This window comes from Palaemon carinicauda, chromosome 22, assembly GCF_036898095.1.
Source record: "Palaemon carinicauda isolate YSFRI2023 chromosome 22, ASM3689809v2, whole genome shotgun sequence".
Classification (NCBI taxonomy): Eukaryota; Metazoa; Arthropoda; class Malacostraca; order Decapoda; family Palaemonidae; genus Palaemon; species Palaemon carinicauda.
In genome coordinates this window covers 67,884,023-67,908,640 of record NC_090746.1, presented here as the reverse complement: position 1 = coordinate 67,908,640, position 24,618 = coordinate 67,884,023, and the positions used below count along the sequence as shown (strand labels likewise).

The 24,618-nt window shown below is 45.9% G+C and overlaps 1 protein-coding gene across 1 annotated transcript in view; it reads right to left on the bottom strand.

Moving 5' to 3' along the window:
• Positions 1-15,685: 15,685 nt before the first annotated feature.
• Positions 15,686-24,618, bottom strand: part of Dtd (D-aminoacyl-tRNA deacylase) — a 73,868-nt gene continuing 64,935 nt past the window's right edge. Inside the window, exon 3 of the mRNA XM_068346353.1 lies at positions 15,686-18,261. Coding sequence (XP_068202454.1) covers positions 17,881-18,261 — 381 coding nt within the window. The 3' untranslated portion in view covers positions 15,686-17,880. The remainder of the gene's footprint in view (positions 18,262-24,618) is intronic.

Genomic DNA, 24,618 nt, shown 5'->3' with positions numbered 1-24,618 from the left:
GCTTGAGGTTCCAAGCTGTCGCGATCAGGTCCCCCAGACCAGTACTTGCTGGTTTAACCAAGGTCAAAGACCCCCAGGTACACTCTCTCTACGAGGCTCTGCTCGGATAGTCTGAGAGAACATTCCCCTGCCTGGAATGAGAGAGCCGATGGTGGTATTGAGAGAATCTCAATCATCCCGGTATCTCTACTGCAAGATGTGAAGGTGTGAAAATGCGTTCCCCGCTGGTTAGAATACGCCAGAATCATGAAGTCGACGCGCACGGGGCGACTCGGCAGGAGCTGTAGGATCTGTAGAGGGGCCAGACTAAGGCCCCTAAGCCTGCCTGAATCATGGAGAGGTATCCTTCAGGTCTTGACCATAGGCCTGGACCGGAACATGCCCCCCCCCCCCTTTCCTTTGACGAGTCCGAGAACCGCATCAAGAATGTGGGGAAAGGACGAGAATATCCACTACCATCAAGAGGCTCCATAGGTCAACACCCATTGCAGGTCTAATAGTTCCGCTGGTCCCATAGGGGCCAGGAAGTCCGGTAAACATTGCCTGAAGCCACCGGAACTTGGATCGCCCCACATGGAACTTATCCTGAGGCGACCGTTCGGACTATAGACGGGTCAATGAGGAAAGGAGAACTAGGAAACGTTCCAAGGTAGGGCTGAAAGCTCTGCTTGACTGAGAACAGGTACTGCGACTCTCCTCAGTCTTGCCACAGTCAACCGAAAGGAAGGCTCGGAGGATGTGGTAACAGAATCTGGCGTCCCCAGGTGGTCACCCATCCAAGTACCGACGTTGCTTAACTTCGCTGGACGGACGAGAAGCGGGGTTTCCAACGTGGTAAGGCCGTTGACTCAATATCATGGCCAGATACTCCAGATGTTGAGGCAGAGGAAGAGAAGGCTCCAAGCAAAACACCATGAGCCCACACTCATGGTAAGCATCCGGAAGCTTGTCCCGGCGCTGAAGAAAGTCGAACCCGAGCCTACCGGAGTTGACCAGCCCTCCAAACAGCAGAGGGGGCGGAAGCCTGCACCTGAGCGGCCAAGAGGAAGGCAGGGAGAGTTCTCTGGGGAAACAAACCTGCTATGCCACGGCGGGATAGCCACACTGCATCATAAGCAGGAATACTTGCAGTCTAGGCTGAATTCGACGAGCACCCTGGAAGATGGATGGAATGGAAACTGAAAGTACCCGTCCTTCCGATCCAGGGTTTAAGGAGTCCTGTCGCCTCGTTACCAGTCTGACGATTCTGCTGGTCTACGCTGGCCTAAGTTTGTTCGACAAACTTGATCAGGGCTGAGAGGTCGACTACGGACATCCCCTCTCAGATCCTTCCTTACAAGAAAGGATCGACTGAGGGGGCCGGGGGTGAAGCCGTCGATGATCCTAAGGAAGACCTTCGCCTAAGGTAAGGATCATTCTGCCCAACCGGGCAACTCTGCTGACGCTATGGCATAGAGGTTCAGAGACACTGAATTCGCTGACAGAGACGGCAGGCGCGATATCCTTGGCTGATCACAGAGATTGTGCGGGAATGGGCATCGGGAAGCTGTCATTCGGATGAGTAACCTTAAGCATCCTCCCAGCGAAAAACCTGCAATCCTAGAGTTCGTGAACTCCTTTTAGGACTATGCCCCCCCGGGGGAGTCTCCCGTGCCATCTGTTCCTGACAGGAGGAAACTGCAATTGGACACCTTGTCCCAGTTGTCGTAGCCGATAACTTAGGCCGACGTGGTTGAAAGAAAAGGGCGCTGGAGCCCTGCGGAGTCTGGAAGAAAGCGCCTTGGAGGAGTGAAACCGGAAGTCGATTTCCTCCGCACAGCAGCTGTCTAAGTCTCTGTCCTTGGGCACAAACAAACTCTTCTCAAGGATGGAAGGGTGTCTGAGGTCGTCGACCTCCACAGATGAGACACCCGAAGGAAGCCCTCAGTCAGCGCGTCCAGATGGTACAACATCGAGCTCTTCCGCAAGTTAGATACTTAACGACGAAAGGCCAAGGTGCCTGAGCTCGAGAGGAGGAAAGTACCCCTGATCTTCCTGTAGCTTCCTTGAACCAAACCTCGGGCCGTAACCGAGGAGGGAAAGAACCTGGTAAGCTCCCAGAGGAAGGGGTAAGCAGTCACCCCTTGTCCGATGGAGAAATCTCGAACGGAAAGCCCCCCCGCCAAAAATCCTTCCAGGGAATGACGGGGAAGGGCTAACCCAGGTTCAGGAAAGAGGAGTGTTGCTCAGATCTCCCTTAAGTTTCTCCTATTCTTGCAAGTGCCATGCTCTGCGTTTACGGGGTGAGGCCGTGTTCTAGAAATACGCTCCAGAAGAACTCGCCAGGCCGGCCATGCTGCGAAAACCCCATTGGGAATCGTGGTCGCAATCGCCCTGGAGCTCGCGCGACGGTAATTCAAAGATTTTCGCGTGGGCGAACGTGGAAGCGCCCATGCGCGGTAACGCAAACGAAGGTGAGCGAAGGAGAGCAGAAGGAGGGCGAGCGTGGTAGGAAGGGCGAGAGCTGGTGGTCGGCGAGCGATAACCCATAGACGAGCAATGGATACTGCAAGAAATAAGCCGACGTTTGTGCGAAGAAACACTGTAGGTTCGCGCGACGGAACACCATCCGTCCACGCGATGGAAAAACCGCTGGTTCGCGCGTGGGCGAACATTGGAGAGCATGGGCGCGGACGTGCATGAGCGTAGACGTGCAGGCACGTGGGCGTGTGGGCGCGCAGGCGAATGGTCGCACGGGCGCACAGGCAAGCGGTCGCGCAGGCGAACGGTCGCGCGGTCGCGCGGGCGAGCGGTCGTGAGGGTGGGCAGGTGGATGAGAGCGAGTCCGAGGCGGCGAACGCAAGCGTTAGCGCGATGGCGAGGAAACGCGCTGCCACGTGGCCGAGGAAGACCGCTGGCGATATGGATCAACAAGCGATCGGTGGTGAGCTGGTGAGCGCTAACGCGCAGGTTGGCGATGGCGCGTTGTGTTATGCCGACGCGATGGTCGAGCAGCATGCGCAGGTGAGCGATCGTGTGTTGGCGAGCAGTATGCGAAGGTGAGCGATCGCGAGCAGCATGTGCAGGAGGGTGATCGCGCGATGGTGATCAGCATGCGCCGGGTCGCGCGATGGTGATCAGTATGCGCAGGGTCGCGCGATGGTGATCAGCATGCCAGGGTCGCGCGATGGCGATCAGCATGCGCAGGTGGGCGGTCGCGCGATGGCGAGCAGCATCTGCAGTTGAGGGTCGCGCGATAGTGATCAGCATCCGCAGGGTCGCGCGATGGTGATCAGCATGCGCAGGGTCGCGCGATGGCGATCAGCATCCGCAGGTGTGCGGTCGCGCGATGGCGATCAGCATCCGCAGTTGAGGGTCGCGCGATGGCGATCAGCATCCGCAGTTGAGGGTCGCGCGATGGCGATCAGCATCCGCAGTTGAGGGTCGCGCGATGGCGATCAGCATCCGCAGTTGAGGGTCGCGCGATGGCGATCAGCATCCGCAGTTGAGGGTCGCGCGATGGCGATCAGCATCCGCAGTTGAGGGTCGCGCGATGGCGATCAGCATCCGCAGTTGAGGGTCGCGCGATGGCGATCAGCATCCGCAGTTGAGGGTCGCGCGATGGTGATCAGCATGCGCAGGTGAGCTAGTAGCTGGCGAACCATGTTCCTTCAGAAGTGTTGGAGAACGTTGGCGTGCCGGCTGTAACACACGCGGGCGATCCGGAGATCGCCGAGAGACAGGTGATCGCTGGCGAGCTGATGATCGCTGGCGAGCTGATGATCGCTGACGAGCAGAAGGCTACGCGTGGAAGCCTGCGCATAGAAGAAGAGTCCTTGACCCCGACCTGAACCGAAGTTCCAGATCGCGAGGGCGAACGTGGGCGCACAGGGCGCGTAACAGGAACCAACAGGAACAGCAGGGATGATCATCTTGAAAGCGCTGACGAACAGGAGAGCGCTGATGAGCAGAAGAGCGCCTGTGCGCTAACACTGAGCAGGAGCAGGAGAGAACACAGCAGAAGGGCGCGCAGGGAAACCCTGACACGCAAGGGAAGAACCCCCGTATGGGCAACCCTTTGCCCCGAAGGGATCGTTGTCCGCCGGGAGACTGATGTCCGTCAGAAGACCGCTGTCCGTCGGGAAGACCGTTGCCCGTCGGAAGAGGAGATCAGACTGCTGTCCATCTGCACCAAGGAGTTGTAGGCTGCAAACGGAGATCCAAAAAGGCGCCTCAAGCACCCTTTTAGGGAGATGAGAGGCCCTTACGACGAGGCGGACGGTGGGCCTTACGGCGAGGGAGGCCAACAGCAACAGAAGAAACCTCCGAAGAGGAGTCTCTATGAGTGTACTCTCTCGCGAACGAAAGAGAAACACTTCGTAGAAGAGACTGGTCAGCCAGTGACCTAAAAGGAGCAATCCTCCGAAGAGGAGCTCCTGCAGTTGCCCAGCCCCTTGAGCGAAACTGCAGGTGCGACCGCTCAGCACCAAGAGCATAGTCGCACGAAAAAAAGGCAAGAGAAGAACCCCCCAAAAGGGGAAAAACTCAAGCCTGGACAGGAAAAACTTCCCTCGGAAGGAAAGTTACCCGCCCAAGGAGGCAAGCCTCCTGAGAGTTCTAAAATGAACTGGAGAGCTGTCCGTCGTCACGGGAGTACTTCCAGCAGAAGGAGACACGCCCCTGACGAAAATACAAGGGGGGAGGCAGCAACAGCCGAATCCCCAGGACTCAACCAGACAGCTCACACCGTTGCCATATTACAGAAACGAACTAGATCGGTAACTGTAAAAAAATAAAACAAATAATATTAGTACACATTCATTCCCCCGGGAAGGCTCCGAAGAGGAATCCCGAGGGAAAGGAAACAAGAATTACACAACAGGCACGTGCCCTCACAACCACTTACACTCACGGAAGGAGAGCTGTAACCAAAACAGAATTATAACAATTATAATTATGTAACTATGTAATTATGTTATTTTTATTAGTAAAATAAATTTTTGAATATACTTACCCGATAATCATGTAGCTGTCAACTCCGTTGCCCGACAGAATTCTATGGAGGGATACGCCAGCTATCACAATACTAGAAGGGGGTGTACTTACCAGCGCCACCTGTGGCCAGGTACTATAGTACTTCTTGTTGACACCTCCTCAATTTTTCCTCGGTCCACTGGTTCTCTATGGGGAGGAAGGGAGGGTCAATTAAATCATGATTATCGGGTAAGTATATTCAAAAATTTATTTTACTAATAAAAATAACATTTTTCAATATTAAACTTACCCGATAATCATGTAGCTGATTCACACCCAGGGGGGTGGGTGAAAACCAGTGTACAAGATTAAAGGATAGCTAAGTATCCCATATTTCATATAACAGTTATCTCAAATAACAATGAAATAATAAGTACCTGGTAAGGAAGTCGAATTGAACCGTTACTCTGCCTCTTTTTTAAGTTCGTCTTCCTTACTGAGCGCAGCGTTCCTCTTGGAGGCTGAATCAACTCAAAGGTGCTAAAGTATATAGGGCTGCAACCCCTACTAAAGGACCTCTACACAACCTCTAACCCAGGCGCTTCTCAAGAATGAATTGACCACCCGCCAAATCAAAAGGATGCGGAAGGCTTCTTAGCCTACCGTAACAACCATAAAAACAACAATAAAAGCATTCAAGAGAAAGGTTAAAAAAAGGTTATGGGATTAAGGGAATGTAGTGGCTGAGCCCTCACCTACTACTGCACTCGCTGCTACGAATGGTCCCAGGGTGTAGCAGTTCTCGTAAAGAGACTGGACATCTTTAAGATAAAATGATGCAAACACTGACTTGCTCCTCCAATAGGTTGCATCCATTATGCTCTGCAGAGAACGGTTTTTATTAAAGGCCATCGAAGTAGCTACGGCTCTTACTTCGTGGGTCCTTACCTTCAGCAATGCAAGGTCTTCCTCCTTTAAGTGAGAATGGGCTTCTCTAATCAGAAGCCTTATATAATACGAAACCCCGTTCTTGGACATGGGCCTCGAAGGTTTCTTGATGGCACACCATAAGGCTTCTGACTGTCCTCGAATAGGTTTAGACCTATTAAGATAATACTTGAGAGCTCTGACAGGGCAAAGAACTCTCTCTAGTTCGTTACCTACCATGTTGGAGAGGCTAGGTATTTCAAACGATCTAGGCCAAGGACGTGAAGGAAGTTCGTTCTTTGCTAGGAATCCGAGCTGAAAAGAACATGTTGCAGATTCGGTCGTGAAACCAATGTTCTTGCTGAAGGCATGAACCTCACTGACTCTCTTAGCTGTTGCAAGGCAGACGAGAAAAAGAGTCTTAAGGGTAAGGTCCTTGAAGGAAGCTGACTGGAGAGGTTCGAACCTAGGTGACATAAGGAACCTTAAGACTACGTCTAGGTTCCAGCCTGGAGTGGATAGACGACGCTCTTTAGAAGTCTCAAAAGACTTAAGGATGTCTTGAAGGTCCTTGTTGGAAGAAAGGTCCAAACCTCTGTGGCGGAGAACTGAAGCCAACATACTCCTGTACCCTTTAATCGTAGGGGCTGAAAGGGATCTCTCATTCCTAAGATGTAATAGGAAGTCAGCTATTTGGGTCACAGACGTATTGGTAGAGGATACTGAATTGGCTCTACACCAGCTCCGGAAGACTTCCCACTTCGATTGGTAGACTCTACGAGTGGAAACCCTTCTTACTCTGGCAATCGCACTGGCTGCCTCCTTCGAAAAGCCTCTAGCTCTAGCGAATCTTTCGACAGTCTGAAGGCAGTCAGCCGAAGAGCGTGGAGGTTTGGGTGCAACCTGTCTACGTGAGGTTGACGTAGAAGGTCCACTCTTAGAGGTAGAGTCCTGGGGATGTCGACTAGCCATTGAAGTACCTCTGTGAACCATTCTCTTGCAGGCCAAAGGGGAGCAACCAGCGTCAGCCGTGTCCCTTCGTGCGAGATGAATTTCTGCAGGACTTTGTTGATTATCTTGAACGGTGGGAATGCGTAAAGGTCGAGATGGGACCAGTTCAGCAGAAAAGCATCCACATGAACTGCTGCAGGGTCTGGAACTGGGGAACAGTACAGCGGAAGTCTCTTGGTCATGGAGGTGGCAAACAGATCTATGGTAGGTTGACCCCACAAGGTCCAAAGTCTGTTGCACACCCTCTTGTGGAGGGTCCATTCCGTGGGAATGACCTGATTCCTTCTGCTTAGGCGATCTGCTGAGACGTTCATGTTGCCCTGAATGAACCTCGTGACCAGAGTGAGGTTTTGACTTCTTGACCAAATGAGGAGGTCCCTTGCGATCTCGTATAGGCTCCTCGAATGGGTCCCTCCTTGCTTGGAGATGTACGCCAAGGCTGTGGTGTTGTCTGAGTTCACCTCCACCACCTTGCCCAGCAGGAGGGACTTGAAGTTCAGCAGGGCTAAATGAACTGCTAGTAGCTCCTTGCAGTTGATGTGGAGCGTTCCCTGTTCCTCGTTCCATGTTCCCGAGCATTCCCGTCCGTTCAAGGTCGCACCCCAGCCCGAGTCCGATGCATCTGAGAAGAGATGAAGATTGGGGGTCTGAATAGCCAACGATAGGCCCTCCCTGAGCAGGAGATTGGTCTTCCACCACAAGAGAGTGGTCTTCATCTCTTTGGTGACTGGGATAGAGACTGCTTCGAGAGTCAAACCCTTGTCCCAATGAGCTGCAAGATGGAATTGAAGAGGGCGGAGGTGGAGTCTCCCTAGCTCGACGAACAGGGCCAGTGAAGAAAGGGTCCCTGTGAGACTCATCCACTGTCTCACTGAGCAACTGCTCCTCTTCAGCATGCTCATGATGCAATCTAGGGCTTGGCTTATCCTTGGGGCCGATGGAAAAGCCCGAAAATCCTGACTCCGAATCTCCATTCCCAGGTACACAATGGATTGGGAGGGAATGAGCTGAGACTTTTCTATGTTGACTAACAGACCCAGTTCTCTGATTAAGTCCAAAGTCCAGTTGAGACTCTCCAGACAGCGACGACTCGTGGAGGCTCTCAACAGCCAGTCGTCTAAGTAGAGGGAGGCTCTGATGTCCGATAAGTGGAGGAATTTTGCTATATTCCTCATCAGATGCGTGAACACCATAGGAGCTGTGCTTAGGCCAAAACACAGGGCTTGGAATTGGTAGACAACCTTTCCAAAAACGAATCTCAGGAAAGGTTGGGAGTCTGGATGAATAGGAACGTGAAAGTAGGCATCTTTCAAGTCCAACGAGACCATCCAGTCCTCCTGCCTGACCGCAGCTAGGACCGACTTCGTCGTCTCCATCGTGAACGTCTGCTTGGTGACATACGCATTGAGCGCGCTGACGTCCAGCACCGGTCTCCAACCTCCTGTCTTCTTGGCCACCAGAAAGAGACGGTTGTAGAAGCCCGGGGATTGATGGTCCCGGACTATAACCACTGCCTTCTTCTGCACAAGTAGCGACACCTCCTGGTGCAACGCTAGCCTCTTGTCCTCTTCTTTGTAGTTGGGAGAGAGGTTGATGGGAGATGTGGTCAGAGGGGGTTTGAGGCAGAATGGAATCCTGTAACCCTCCCTCAGCCAACTGACAGACTGGGCGTCTGCACCTCTCTTTTCCCAGGCTTGCCAGAAGCTCTTGAGTCTGGCTCCTACTGCTGTCTGGAGATGCGGAGAGTCAGTTTTTTCCTTTAGAAGCCTTGGAACCTTTCCTAGACTTGCTCCTGGAAGAGTCTGGACGGGAGCTTCCTCGGCTGGGGGCTCTACCACGAAAGGGCGGTATGAACCTCGTAGCAGGAGTATCAGCCACTGGGGTGCGATAAGTCCTGGGGACTGAGGTAGCAACCTTAGTCTTACGAGCCGATGAGGCTACAAGATCATGTGTGTCCTTTTGTATCAGGGCAGCAGACAAGTCCTTAACCAGCTCTTCGGGGAAGAGGAACTTCGAGAGCGGAGCGAAAAGGAGTTGAGACCTTTGACAAGGTGTAATGCTGGAGGAAAGGAAGGTACATAGCTGTTCCCTTTTCTTAAGAACCCCTGACACAAACATCGACGCAAGCTCGCCAGATCCATCTCTAATGGCCTTATCCATGCAGGACATTAATAGCATGGCAGAATCTTTGTCCGCAGGGGAGGTCTTCTTGCTGAGGGCCCCCAGGCACCAGTCTAAGAAGTTGAACATCTCAAATGCTCTAAAAACACCCTTCAGGAAGTGATCAAGGTCTGAGAAGGTCCAGCAAACCTTAGAGCGCCTCATTGCTGTTCTACGAGGCGAGTCTACCAGACTTGAGAAGTCAGCCTGGGCAGAGGCAGGTACTCCCAAGCCTGGTTCCTCTCCTGTGGCATACCAAACGCCCGCTTTAGAGGTGAGCTTAGTCGGAGGAAACATGAATGAAGTCTTTCCAAGGTGTTGCTTAGTCTGCAACCACTCCCCTAAGATCCTTAACGCTCTCTTAGAGGACCTTGCTAGGACTAGCTTAGTATAGGTAGACTTAGCTGGCTGCATGCCCAGCGAAAACTCAGATGGCGGAGAGCGTGGAATGGCAGAGACAAAGTGGTCTGGGTATACCTCCCTAAACAGAGCCAAGACCTTACGAAAGTCAATAGAAGGCGGAGAAGACTTGGATTCATCCACGTCTGATGAGGGATCCAGGTGTGCCGCCTCATCATCAGACGCCTCATCACCAGAGTGTAGCGAAGAGATCGGAAAGGTATGCTGAACTGCAGAGTCAGCACGAGCTGGAACAACAATATTAGTGGTTTCCTCTTCAAGACTCTGTTGAGGGAACACCTGAGGCTCAGACTGCAAGGGCTGATCACAAGAAGTAGCAGAAGGTAGGCGCATGGGTGGAGGAGGCTGACTCCTAGCATGAGTGACTGAACTCAAGGGTTGCGCTTGCTGTGTGGTTGGCGGAAGCGGAGTAGCAAGTTCCTGAGGAACGAGTAGAGGTTCCTGCGGTGTGAGCGGAGAGCGATGAGGTAGAGGCTGCGCAGAACGTAGTAAATGTCTCGCGAGTTGAGGCTCCTGAGGCGCAAGGCTAAGGTGTTGTGGTGCTTGCCTTGAGGAGGGTTGAGCTCGCTGCAGCGAGAGCTGAGGAGACTGACTCATGGATGGGAGAGGTTGTTGTACCTCAACCGAGTGTTGCATCAATGGTGGAGCAGCAAGTGGAAGCGGAGGAAGAGAGGTATAAGCCTCCTGATCCCATTGCTGAGGTTGCCTTAAGGAAGGCGGAGGGAGCTGTACACCACTGGGAACAGAAAACTCAGAACGTGGCTCAACATCGTACCCCTGGCAGGCGGTACTGCGGTCAGGCGGAGCGAGCGCAGGCGGAGCGAGTGCAGGCGGAGGCGGAGGCGCAACCTTCTCAGCCCGACACTCACGCATCAAGACTGAAAGTTGTGACTGCATGGACTGCAGTAGAGCCAACTTGGGGTCGGCAGACACTAAGGTCTGCTGAGGCAAAGCCTTAACAGCAGAGATCTGTTGCGGCAGAACCTTACTCCTCTTGGGCGGAGTGCAGTCGACAGATGACTGCGGCGAGTCAGAGCTGAGCCAATGACTGCAGCCCGGTTGAGCACTCGCGGACTGGACTCTGCGTTTGAGTGGTCTAGAGACCTGAGTCCAGCGTTTCTTCCCTGACAATTGATCAGCGGACGAGTAAAAGACGGGCTCAATCGTCTGCAGGTGGGAGTGACGGTCTCTGGAAGACACGCCCGCAACCACCGAGGATACTTCTGTGCGCCGATCAAGGCCTGCCGAACCCTTTTGCCCTTCGACATTGCTTCTCCCCTGGGCTTGGGAGCTTGCAAGAGGTCCCGGACTGGGAGGACGACTGGCACGCACAGAAGTATCCTCACGCACCACACTGACACTGACACTAGCACTTGGCACTGCACTGACACTAGCACTCGTCACAGCACTGGCACTAATACCACCCACTGCACTCTTGACCTTAAGTTCCTTGACTTCGGCCATAAGAGACTTATGATCGCTAACCACTGACTCTACTTTATCGCCTAAGGCCTGAATAGCACGCAAAACAACAGACATATCAGGCTGAGGGCAAATAGTAGGTTCGGGGGTAGCCACTACAGGGGTAGGAAAAGGTAGGGGATCATGGGGTGAGGAAAAAAGTGAAGAGTGAGAAGAACTCCTCCTAACTCTGCCTCTCTCTAACTTGGTTGAATACTTCAGAAGACGGACAAAATCAAGTTCCGAAAGTCCGGCGCATTCCTCACATCGATTTTCTAACTGACAGGGTCTATCCCTACAGTCAGAACAAGCGGTGTGAGGATCTACCGAGGCCTTCGGAATACGCCTATTACAAGACCTACATCGCCTATGGGTGGGGGCTTGTGAAATGTCAGACATCTTGAATCCAAAGAGTTAGCCAAGTGGGGTTTCAAAATCAAGCAAAAGATCGTTAACCGTTAATCAGGATTAAATAAAAGCTATCTAAGCTAATATAAGAAGGTTTCCAGTAAAGCGACAGCCGAAATCAAAGAGAAATACTTCACCAAAAGCCGTGAAAATACTCCAAGATCAAAAGCGTATCCCAGAACGTCTTGCCGGAAGCACGACAGAGGAAAAATTGAGGAGGTGTCAACAAGAAGTACTATAGTACCTGGCCACAGGTGGCGCTGGTAAGTACACCCCCTTCTAGTATTGTGATAGCTGGCGTATCCCTCCATAGAATTCTGTCGGGCAACGGAGTTGACAGCTACATGATTATCGGGTAAGTTTAATATTGAAAAATGTAATTTAAAAATGAATGAAACTAAAGAAAGAACGAAAACCCCGAAAGGAATCGTTCTACAAGTTGAAAAACAAAAAACCAACTACAATTAGATTCATAACTAATTGAGACAAACGTACGGCGTAGCAACCCCCCCACACGGAAAGGAAGCTACAAGGGCGTAGTAACACATAGTAAAAGGGTGAACGACCTCAAGAGAGAGAGAGAGAAAGACATAAGTCAAACTCGATCGCCACCCATAAAATTACGCCGTGGTGGCCTAACTGCCGAGGACTCCACGTAGATATCGTACACTACACACACAAATCTGAAAAGGAAACTTACCTATTTCTATACTCAAATATATATACAAACATGAAAACATGTTTACATATATATTGAGTAAATGAAAAGTAAGCGATTAAGTAAAGACAAAACAAACAATGGCTGCCAAGAGAGGACCAAGACAGAGACGTCTGTCACAGTCCGAGCCAAAAGTGAAAGTGAGCATTCACCTGTGTGTGAGGGGGAGGAGGGGTAGCTAGCTACCACTCCCCTACCCCCCCCCCCCCCCCCCCGCTAACTAGCGCGGGGGTAATACACCCTCGTTAAATTCTAATGGCTCGCCATTTCAGCTGCGCTAAAAGGTAACCCTTTGTAAATAGCGTGGTTTGTATTTCGGTTACGGAACAATAAAAAATTATGGTTTCAGTATCCACTTCCAATTACTAACTACTTTCATCAGTCATATTTACTTTGATTTGCTTGTAGGCTACATGTTACGTATAATATCAGGACACACATTCATAAACTCTTAATGAACTGTTACCAGTAAAAGGAAAACCAACTTACCTTCCCCTCCTCTGCTATAACTGGCTGTGTATAATAACCCAACTTCCTTCATAGCTGACAACTAATAGATATACAGTAACTTCCCAATTTTAAGCGATGACATTTGTAATCTTTGTCCATGCCATTCCTTCATGCACTGATACAAATACAGGTGCTAATTGTTTGTTGCCTTTGATGATGAATATTGAAGGCAAGATAATTTAGTCTAGGTTGTAATCCTCAACAATGGCTATAGCAATAGTCTGATGATCACCTTTCTCCTTCATCTCAACTAAAGAAAAGAGGAACCATAATTAAACTATTGTACAGTACTTATATATGCCTTCAGACTATTTTATTATATAAAGGTGGAAAAAATTTGTTATCTAATCGACTTGTGAACTCCATTCAGGTTTACTGTAACAAGTAACAAATAAAAGTACATTGGTTGTGAAAATGTGTGAGAATTTTAGTTGAATTTAAACTTGATACACTGCCAAAGTCAGGACAGTAATTTACCTATATAAGTACTTTAAAAAATAAGAACCTGTGTACAATAATTAATAAAATGTTTTGAAAAATTGCAGTGCAAAATATGGATGAATTAATTTGAAAAAAAAAAAAGTACTTCATTATGTATGAATACCTGTAGAAATTGTAGATATATATCTAGGATAACTCACAACAGTTAGCAAAAATTAGTTGACTGAAGACGATGTAGTTGGATGCTTAATTCAATCATGTTGGACTTACAAAACAACTCTTGAAATGCATCTCGTTCTTATGTTGGAGGAATTGCTGTACCGACTTTGAAAATAAATTGTAAAATTTAGATTAGTAAAAAATAATATGATAGTCAAAATGAATTCAACAGCTCTCCACCTTTTTAATATATTTGGAACTATTTAATAGTTTTCCAAATCATATAAACTGCTCGTGTATTAACTATAAACTTTACTAAAAATTCATGGTTGTCTTCCATCAAAAAAAAAAAAAATCTACAAAATAGGCCTGTATCCATGATAAAAATGCAATGCATTCTAAAGTTCAAAACACAGGAACAACTGACTTGAATTACAGCCAGTTGTTGCCAAGTAAGAAACAAACCAAAATATTTAGTACTGCACATAATTCTACAGTATATCAACCCAACGTTTAGGAGAACAACTTGCAATCAGCAGAGAAAGTCCTTTTCTAGCCATGAAGTTAATTAGTTATCACAGATATACAAGCTATTCAGTAGTGTAACTGATAAATAAATCTAATTTTTTTGGATGGGATGAAATTTTATATTACCTCTTTTATTTTTAGGACTTTTTGTGGCAACACAACAGCCTTGTTGGACTCCAAAATATCCCATTACCTGATAAAGCTGCAGTTTATCAGAGATTTGTCACAAATGGTCAACTCTACCACTGATCTCAAAATTTAGGAAAGTACTATAACCAGTTGATACTTTCTTTACTAAAGTGGTCAACAACTATTATTTTAAGGAAACTTCTATCCCCATATCATTTGTTAATTGCATATACAGTATTGCATATGATTTAGGTCTTCTGAAAAGATAATACAGTATTGCATGTAAATATGAGTATAAGAAATAACAGCTTTATTACAAATCCCATTTTATGTACAAGAACCAAACACAACACCTATAAAGTAATTGCACATTGAAGTAAATTTTCACAGCCTTGCCACCCTATATGTTTGTTAGTGCAAAAGCATATTTATAGTGTACTACATAAGAGCCTGTTACACCTATGAAAGTACAATAGTATACACTACTGACTTATTAAAATGGTCTTGATTTACTCAACATCTCTTAAACTTTGGATACCTTTCCTACTAAGTGGGTTAAGAAGTAAATCTTTCAAGTAATTCATTAAACATTTTTTTTGGTAAACTATGAGAATGAAGAATGGTAATTTACAGTCCAGTTACACTAACGAGTGTAATAATAATAGTAATCTGGGAAAAGAATAACTTGAACCATGAAGATTTTACAAAATATTCTTTTCCAAGAAGAGTCTTCCAATACTTGTAAATCTCTTCCCAAATACCCACATCTTATTTTGTGATGATTGACAATTCATCAAATACAGTACTGTACTGTACTCAGTTATATATGATGAATAATCTGTGACATGGAACAGACATCAAATAATGTTCAAGCAATTAATAAAATAATAAATGATAGCATCATGAAATTGAATAAAAAATGAGAACAGACTTTTCTTGCACAGCTAAGGATCTTGAAAACAAAATACAAAGGGTTATAGATAAGGGACCATACAGTAATGCACTAATTCTTATTCTTTGCTGTAAATTTATTGGAAGTCTGTAAGCATAAACTAACCTTACTTTCTGGTAATTTTAACTGCCCTTACTATTATTATTATCACTATACAGTAATTACAATTAAACCAAGACACCTATGTATGAAATTTCTAAAGTTCACTATTATTACCACAATGAGTAACATGTTTACCAAATCTACACAAAACAACTTGATTAAAATTAGAATTTATCAAGACCCCTGTAGGTGACTTGCAAGTTATTAGAACAACCAAAGCAAAAGAATAAAAAAATATTCAACAAATTTTTAAAGCTCCTTTGGTATAAACCTAAGCTTCAGTATCATAATTGTATACTGGACTCGCAATAATATCAAAACTGATCATAAGTGGCTCTCTAATACATACTTCCCTACGACTAACAAATGCTTCATTCAATATCTAAGCTAAATCCGAGAAAAATAGTCTGATACTTGAATAAAAATGTAGCAAAGACATTTTATGAATTACTGTGATTACTAATGGAACCAGTGCTATAATACGGAAAAATTCTGTACCATAGAATAAAAAAAAATGCTATTAACCTGAGGTATTGAGAAATGAAGATGTGAAAAGCAACTTGATGCTGCATCATTACTCGTACATACGTCTACTATGGCACAACTATGAATGAACAAAACCAGTGTTAAGAATAAAACACTTATAAAATCTCTGTGGAATATTCAACACCTACTGTGTTTCAAATAAAAAACTTGTTCAAGTGATAAAACATGACACTAAAAGCACAATGCAATTTGTACAACCCATGTGTAATATATCAACAGTACTCCAAAGAAAACCTCTTTGTTGAGGGAAACGAAATGAGTATCTTGAAATTCATTCTTTAATACTTAAACTCAAAAGTATTAAAAATTCTCTATTCATAGCACAACCATCTGTGAGATCTAATTCTGAATTGCTGGTAATGAAACTATATGAAAACTGGAGTATCAACTCAGTATTCCAGTACTCTTTTAAGTCTAGTCATATTTTTACAGAAAAACATTTCAACATTATGTACATAATACTGAAAGTTACAACATAACCTGGGTTAAAGATCTTACCTAGAAAATATCAATATGGTGGTCATTTTTGTTTGAATGGTTTAAAAGAAAAATATATTTAAGAAAGAATGACTCAAAATGACTAGCGGTTTGAACTTACTGTACAGTATAATACATCTGATCTACCACTATGACTGCCAATACGGAATAATTCTAACTGCCAGCAATAAAATAGAGTACACTTTGGTATGAAAAAAGGATTAGTATTGAGTATGCAATGCCAATAATACATTTTACAGTAAAGAAAAATAAAAGCCAAATTAATGAAACTTATTTGCTTCAGTACTTGGGAATTAAACCTTTTAAACAGATAAGACTGCTACCTCTTTACTACCAAGTACTGCACTACATAAAAGAAATTAAACATATATTTAGTAAGTATATGGTATGGTGATTCATACATACATACATATACCAAGGCACTTCCCCCAATTTTGGGGGGTAGCCTACATTAACAAATGAAACAAAACAAAAAAGGGGACCTCTACTCTCTACGTTCCTCCCAGCCTAACAAGGGACTCAACCGAGTTCAGCTGGTACTGCTAGGGTGCCACAGCCCACCCTCCCACATTATCCACCACAGATGAAGCTTCATAATGCTGAATCCCCTACTGCTGCTACCTCTGCGGTCATCTAAGGCACCGGAGGAAGCAGCAGGGCCTACCGGAACTGCGTCACAATCACTCGCCATTCATTCCTATTTCTAGCACGCTCTCTTGCCTCTCTCACATCTCTCCTCCTATCACCCAGAGCTTCCTTCACTCCATCCATCCACCCAAACCTTGGCCTTCCTCTTGTACTTCTCCCATCAACTCTTGCATTCATCACCTTCTTTAGCAGACAGCCATTTTCCATTTTCTCAACATGGTCAAACCACCTCAACACATTCATATCCACTCTAGCTGCTAACTCATTTCTTACACCCGTTCTCACTCTCACCACTTCGTTCCTAACCCTATCTACTTGAGATACACCAGCCATACTCCTTAGACACTTCATCTCAAACACATTCAATTACTGTCTCTCCATCACTTTCATTCCCCACAACTCCGATCCATACATCACAGTTGGTACAATCACTTTCTCATATAGAATTCTCTTTACATTCATGCCCAACCCTCTATTTTTTATTACTCCCTTAACTGGCCCCAACACTTTGCAACCTTCATTCACTCTCTGACGTACATCTGCTTCCACTCCACCATTTGCTGCAACAACAGACCCCAAGTACTTAAACTGATCCACCTCCTCAAGTAACTCTCCATTCAACATGATATTCAACCTTGCATCACCTTCCCTTCTCGTTCATCTCATAACCTTACTCTTACCCACATTAACTCTCAACTTCCTTCTCTCACACACTCTTCAAATTCTGTCACTAATCGGCCAAGCTTCTCTTCTGTGTCTGCAACCAGTACAGTATCATCCGCAAACAACAACTGATTCACCTCCCATTCATGGTCATTCTCGTCTACCAGTTTTAATCCTCGTCCAAGCACTCAAGCATTCACCTCTCTCACCACTCCATCAACATACAAGTTAAACAACCACGGCGACATCACACATCCCTGCCTCAGCCCCACTATTCATAAAACATAAAAATGTTATAAAACTACATAATGCAAAAGGTTAGTTAACTGATGAATTTTTCTTTTACAATAAACCTTCCAATCTTAATTCCTACCAGTCTTTAGTGATCATATCCATTGCAAGGTAATGTTTTTCACTTCTTTAAGTCTCTCACTGCTGCAATATCAATCAATATAACAAATCAAAGGTTACTGGAGATCTGTTAATCAAAAATAATGTTAGAGCTGCTTTAGATTAATCAAGTAAATGCCATGAGATAGTGTACCGTACCAAAAGGCCTTTTACTGAGCAAATAGCATGAAATGCGGAATGTTGCACTGCCCTATTCAATATCAAGTGCAAGATAGCTTTAAACCTACAGTAAATATCAGACCTCAATAATGTGTGTAAAAGGCCCATTAGTGTCCATATTCAGAATTTGCCGAGCACCATATACCCCACACTTCACATTACCACTGGACACTTGTTCAACAGCCGTCCGCACTCCATGACATAGCTTGTGATATAGAGCTTCTCCTACATTCTTGTCAACATTATTATGATACTGCATAGCTTTTCCTTTTAATTTACCACCCAGCGTTGCCTGTGGAATTATAAGGATGTCGCCTTGGACATCGCAGATGGACACCCTTCTGCTGGTTTCGTTTTCACTAAGGCGAATATCTATGATGTGCTTCACAAGCTTTTCTACTGTTGCTTCTGAAGCTTGGTTGAGGAAACAAACAAAGACGACCATTCCTCGTCGGACCTAGAAAAGAAATACTGTAATCTAATGTTGTTAAAAATCCGTTTTAAAAAATCCATATATTCTGAAAAATATTGTGGGATGCTATTCCATAGTGGGTATACAATAGTTTCTACTTTCTTTTTCTTTTGTTTTTACAAAATATTGTACTTTCAATACCTTTAAATAGAAGTAAGCAAAAATAACTTTCCTTGTTAAACATTTTTGTTATGTTTACAACATTTGCATTATACTACATTTTATGTTTATATAATTCATCTCCTACTTTGAATAAGTTAAGAATCTAAATAATACAGGTTCCAACCTAAATTGAAGTCCATTTGGACCTTTCCTTTCTATGAGAAAAGAATTCTATGAGAAAAGGATAACTTTTACTGTGAAAAGAGGTATATCTTATTCAACAATCATATACTTCCAATAATTCATTATTACAATGCACAGCACAAGCACTTCATGTTAGTTTGACAAGGGACTCAACCGAGTTCAGCTGGTACTGCTAGGATGCCACAGCCCACCCTCCACGTTATCCACCAAAAAAATAAAGGTAATAAATCGAAATGGAACATCTGTGTTGACATGGAAAAATGTTATTTTTATAATAAAATAAATTTTTGAATATACTTACCCGGTGATTATATATAAGCTGCAACTCTGTTGCTCGACAGAAAACTCTACGTTAAAAATCCGACAGCGATCGCTATGCAGGTAGGGGGTGTACTTCAACAGCGCTATCTGTCGTGCAGGTACTCAGTACTCAATGTAAACAAAGAACTCAATTTTCTCCTCGGTCCACTGCGTCTCTATTGGGGAGGAAGGGAGGGTCCTTTAATATATAATCACCGGGTAAGTATATTCAAAAATTTATTTTATTATAAAAATAACATTTTTCAATATTTAACTTAGCCGGTGATTATATAAGCTGATTCACACCCAGGGGGGTGGGTAGAGACCAGCAATAAATGTTTACATTATTATGAGCTAAGGATTTTTTATTTCATTTTAGCAGTTATCAAAATAACAAACTTAAAATAAATAAGTACCTGGTAAGGAAGTCGACTTGAACAATTACTCTGCCTTTTTAAGTACGTCTTCCTTACGGAGCCTCGCGATCCTCTTAGGATGCTGAGCGACCCCTAGGAGCTGAAGTATCAAGGGTTGCAACCCATACAACAGGACCTCATCAAAACCTCTAATCTAGGCGCTTCTCAAGAAATGATTTTGACCACCCGCCAAATCAAGTAGGATGCGAAAGGCTTCTTAGCCTTCCGGACAACCCAAAAACAATAATAAAACATTTCAAGAGAAAGATTAAAAAGGTTATGGAATTAGGGAATTGTAGTGGTTGAGCCCTCACCCACTACTGCACTCGTTGCTACGAATGGTCCCAGAGTGTAGCAGTTCTCGTAAAGAGACTGGACATTCTTAAGATAAAAAGACGCGAACACTGACTTGCTTTTCCAATAGGTTGCGTCGATTATACTTTGCAGAGATCTATTTTGTTTAAAGGCCACGGAAGTTGCGACAGCTCTAACTTCGTGTGTCCTTACCTTCAGCAAAGCTTGGTCTTCCTCATTCAGATGGGAATGAGCTTCTCGTATTAACAGTCTGATAAAATAGGATAAAGCATTCTTTGACATAGGCAAAGATGGTTTCTTAACTGAACACCATAAAGCTTCAGACGGGCCTCGTAAAGGTTTAGTTCGTTTTAAATAGAACTTAAGAGCTCTTACAGGACATAAGACTCTTTCTAGTTCATTTCCAACCATACGATAAGTTTGGAATATCGAACGATATTGGCCAAGGCCGAGAAGGCAGCTCGTTTTTGGCTAGAAAACCAAGTTGTAGAACATGTAGCCGTTTCGGATGAGAATCCGATGTTCTTGCCGAAGGCATGAATCTCACTGACTCTTTTAGCTGTGGCTAAGCATACCAGGAAAAGAGTCTTTAAGGTGAGATCTTTCAGGGAGGCTGATTGTAGCGGTTCGAACCTGTCTGACATAAGGAATCTTAGTACCACGTCTAAATTCCAACCAGGTGTAACCAAACGACGCTCCTTCGTGGTCTCAAAAGACTTAAGGAGGTCCTGTAGATCTTTATTGTTGGAAAGATCTAAGCCTCTGTGACGGAAGACTGATGCCAACATGCTTCTGTAACCCTTGATAGTGGGAGCTGAAAGAGATCGTTCTTTCCTCAGATATAAGAGGAAGTCAGCTATTTGAGTTACAGAGGTACTGGTCGAGGATACGGATACTGACTTGCACCAGTTTCGGAAGATTTCCCACTTCGATTGGTAGACTCTAAGGGTGGATGTTCTCCTTGCTCTAGCAATCGCTCTGGCTGCCTCCTTCGAAAAGCCTCTAGCTCTCGAGAGTCTTTCGATAGTCTGAAGGCAGTCAGACGAAGAGCGTGGAGGCCTTGGTGTACCTTCTTTACGTGTGGCTGACGTAGAAGGTCCACCCTTAGGGGAAGTGTTCTGGGAACGTCTACTAGCCATCGAAGTACCTCGGTGAACCATTCTCTCGCGGGCCAGAGGGAAGCAACTAGCGTCAACCTTGTCCCTTCGTGAGAGGCGAACTTCTGCAGTACCTTGTTGACAATCTTGAACGGAGGGAATGCATATAGATCTAGATGTGACCAATCTAGGAGAAAGGCATCTATATGAACTGTTGCTGGGTCCGGGATTGGTGAGCAAAATATTGGGAGCCTCTTGGTCATCGAGGTTGCGAAGAGATCTATGGTTGGCTGGCCCCAGGTGGCCCAAAGTCTCTTGCATACATCCTTGTGGAGGGTCCATTCTGTTGGAATTATTTGTCCCTTCCGACTGAGACAATCTGCCATGACATTCAAGTTGCCTTGGATGAACCTCGTTACTAGTGATATGTCTAGACCTTTTGACCAGGTGAGGAGGTCCCTTGCGATCTCATACAACGTCAGAGAGTAGGTCCCTCCTTGCTTGGAGATGTACGCCAAAGCCGTGGTGTTGTCCGAGTTCACCTCCACCACTTTGCCTTGAAGGAGAGACCTGAAGCTTTTCCAGGCCAGACGTACTGCCAGTAGCTCCTTGCAGTTGAAATGCATTGTCCTTTGACTCGAGTTCCATATTCCCGAGCATTCCCGACCGTCTAATGTCGCACCCCAGCCTACGTCCGATGCGTCCGAGAAGAGAACGTGGTTGGGAGTCTGAACAGTCAGGGGAAGACCCTCTCTTAGGTTGATATAGTCCTTTCACCAAGTCAGACAAGACTTTATCTTTTCGGAAACCGGGATCGAGACCGCTTCTAGCGTCTTGTCCTTTTTCCAATGAAAAGCTAGATGGTATAGAAGAGGACGGAGGTGTAGTCTTCCTAGTGACACAAATTGATCCACGGATGACAGCGTCCCTACCAGACTCATCCACAGCCTGACTGAGCAGCGTTTCTTTTTCAGCATCTTCTGGATGGATAGCAGGGCTGGGGGCTGATCGTCTTGTTCAGCAACGTCCTCATCAGAGGGTTCCTCATCCGAAACTGATGAGGAAACGGCAACGGAGTGGGCAACGTCTGACTCGCTGAATCCGGTCGCACTGGTGGATGTGTGACGGAGCCGGACGCAATATCATGGAACTGCTGCACAGTCTGTGAACTGTCAACAACCATGGGTGCGCGAGGAAGCACAGCGTCAACCCGAAACTGTCTAGACCGTCTGGGTTGTGCAGTCAACACCCTACCGGGTTGCTGAGGTTGACGCACTGCGTCACAACAAGTCACCTCTGCTGGTTGTTGAACGTCCTGAACGTCAACAACCACCTCCGAGCGTCGCTTAACGTCAACGTGCGGCTGGCAACCCACACTGGGTCGCATCGGTGGAGGAACCACCTCAACTGGCAGACGCGAGTAGGTTACCTCAGCGTCAACAGGGCGCACAACCGACCGGTTGGAAGGTTGTTGGCCAGAAGGTTCTTCTCCGCATTTAAGTCCTCTATCAAGGACGCAAGCTTGGACTGCATGTCTTGCAGCAAAGCCCATTTAGGGTCTACGGGAGCAGGTGTGGCAACAGACGGGGTTAGCGACTGAGGCGGAACTGTTTACCATCCCTGAAAGCCTTGTTATGCGTGACATAATAGTACAACAAAACTTCAAAGGCTCGACAACAGCTGAGAAGTTGACCTGTAAACAACTTGGAGCGTCTCCTGGCTAGGCGCCAGGGAGAGTCTACCAGAATTGAGAAGTCTATCTGGGCAGAGGCATGAACTCCCAAGCCGAGAACTTCTCTCGTGTCATATCAGACTCTCGCTCTATAAACCAGTTTAAAAGAAGGGAAAGCAAAGGCTGTATCCCCCAAACTCCTCCTGGTGAAAAACCAGTCGCCTAGCCAACGTAACGCTCTCTAGGAGAGCGAGAGAGCACTAGCTTAAAAACAACGGCTTCGAAGTAGCTAGGCCTAGTGTAAGCTCTGACGTTTAGGCGAACGAGGAGCAGCAGTTACAAGATCCGGACGAAGATCCTTAAAAAAATCATCATGATTTAATTAAAGTCCATAGGAGGCTAAGCAGCTTAAGGCTCCTCTCCATCTGACAGAGTCCTCAAGGGAATATCAGTAGGAGGGAGAACAGCAACTTCCTCATCTACAGGAACCTTGTCCGATAAAAGCTGAGTCTCTCACTGGTGCATTAGTAGCGGACCAGAACGCAACGTCATGTAACTGCTTGACAGTCTGTGAACTGTCAACAACTGAACTGTCAACCACAACAGGTGCGTGAGGACGTACAGCGTCCACTCGAGACTGCTTTGACTGCCTAGACTGAGCAGTCAAAACAACTCTAGAATGCAGAGGTTGACGCACAGCGTCAAAACAAATCAACTTCGATTGTTAGTGAACGTCTAGAACGTCAACAGGAGCATCAGCCAGTGGCCTAACGTCCAAATGCGGCTGAAAAACCACACGAGACCGCATCGAGTGTGGTTCTAAACAACCTGACTGACGTGACTAAGCTACGCCAACGTCAACAGTAAGCACAAAGGAACGTTAGGTTGGCTGAAAGCCAGGATATCGATGAGATAAACGGCTAGACTCAACGGACTAATCGGCAGAATAGTCTTCCATAAGGGAGGCAAGCATATACTGCATGTTTTGCCATACAACCCCTTAAGGATCAACGGAAATGGTTGTGGTAATAGACGAGGGTAACGTCTGTGACCGCAACACTTTGCCTACAAAAAAAGACTTTCGGAGTCTGTGTTACGCTTTTGTTAGGCGGCGAGCAGTTATCCGATGACTGCATAGGGTCAGAGCTGTCCTAATGGCTGTAACCAGGACGCTGGACCTGTCCTGAAAGGACTGACTTTCGCTTAAGGGCTTCGAAACCTTGTGACAGGTTTCTTATGCGAAAAGCCTACGGATGGCGAGGAGAAACAACGTCTCTCTCGTCTTATGGTAGGGGAGATCTTGGTAAGAAACACCCGATACCATAGAGGGAAAATGTCTGTTCGTTGGTCAAGGCCTCTCGAACCCATAAGTCTTTTGACATTACTTCTCCCCTGGGCTTGGGAGCTTGCAAGAGGTCCCGGACTAGGTGAACGACAGGCACGAACAGACGAACCCTCGGACGCAACACTGTAACACTTTGCGCCTCGGACGCAACACTGTAACACTTTGCGCATATCACTTTATCACTTCGATTTTCTGTTTTGCACTTATTTCTACCTGAAACACGCAATTCTACCCTTCATTAAAAGGTAGTAATTGCGAAATTAGTCGTATAATGCAAGCTCATAATACCAGCAAAAAACAGAAAACATATTTTAAGATAAAAAGAAAAATCAGTGGCTGGGAAAGAGACTAAACACTAGTTCATATAACTACGTTTTCAATCTCTCACCGCACATAGCCTGGGGACGAGAATAAAAACCTAAAAACGTTTTATCCTTCCTCCCCGTACAGAGACTAGGGACGAGAGTAAAACGAGAACGTTACCCGCTTGAACGGAACGTTTTCTCTCCTCTCTCTCCCTCCGTCTCTATCTCTCTCTCTCTTTCTCTCTTGATTTCGCACATAAGAGAAGAGCCCAATTATATATCGTCAAAAAAAACATGTTATTTGACTAAAGGAAAAAACTGAAAGGTTTTTCAAATAAAAAGTTCCTTTAAATTAGAATTTAAAACATTTAAGCTAAGAAAGAATGAACAAAACGTCAGAATCGATTTACTCTTACTGCAAAGTGAAACCGTGAAACACTCTCTCTCTATCGTAACGATAGAGCGCATGTTGAACGTCCTGAACGTCAACAACTGCGTAGCATAAAAAACTAAACGTTAGTTCATCTTTGAAAACAGTACGAAGACTATCAAAGAAATTCTTTCATAAAATATTACATTTAAAGTT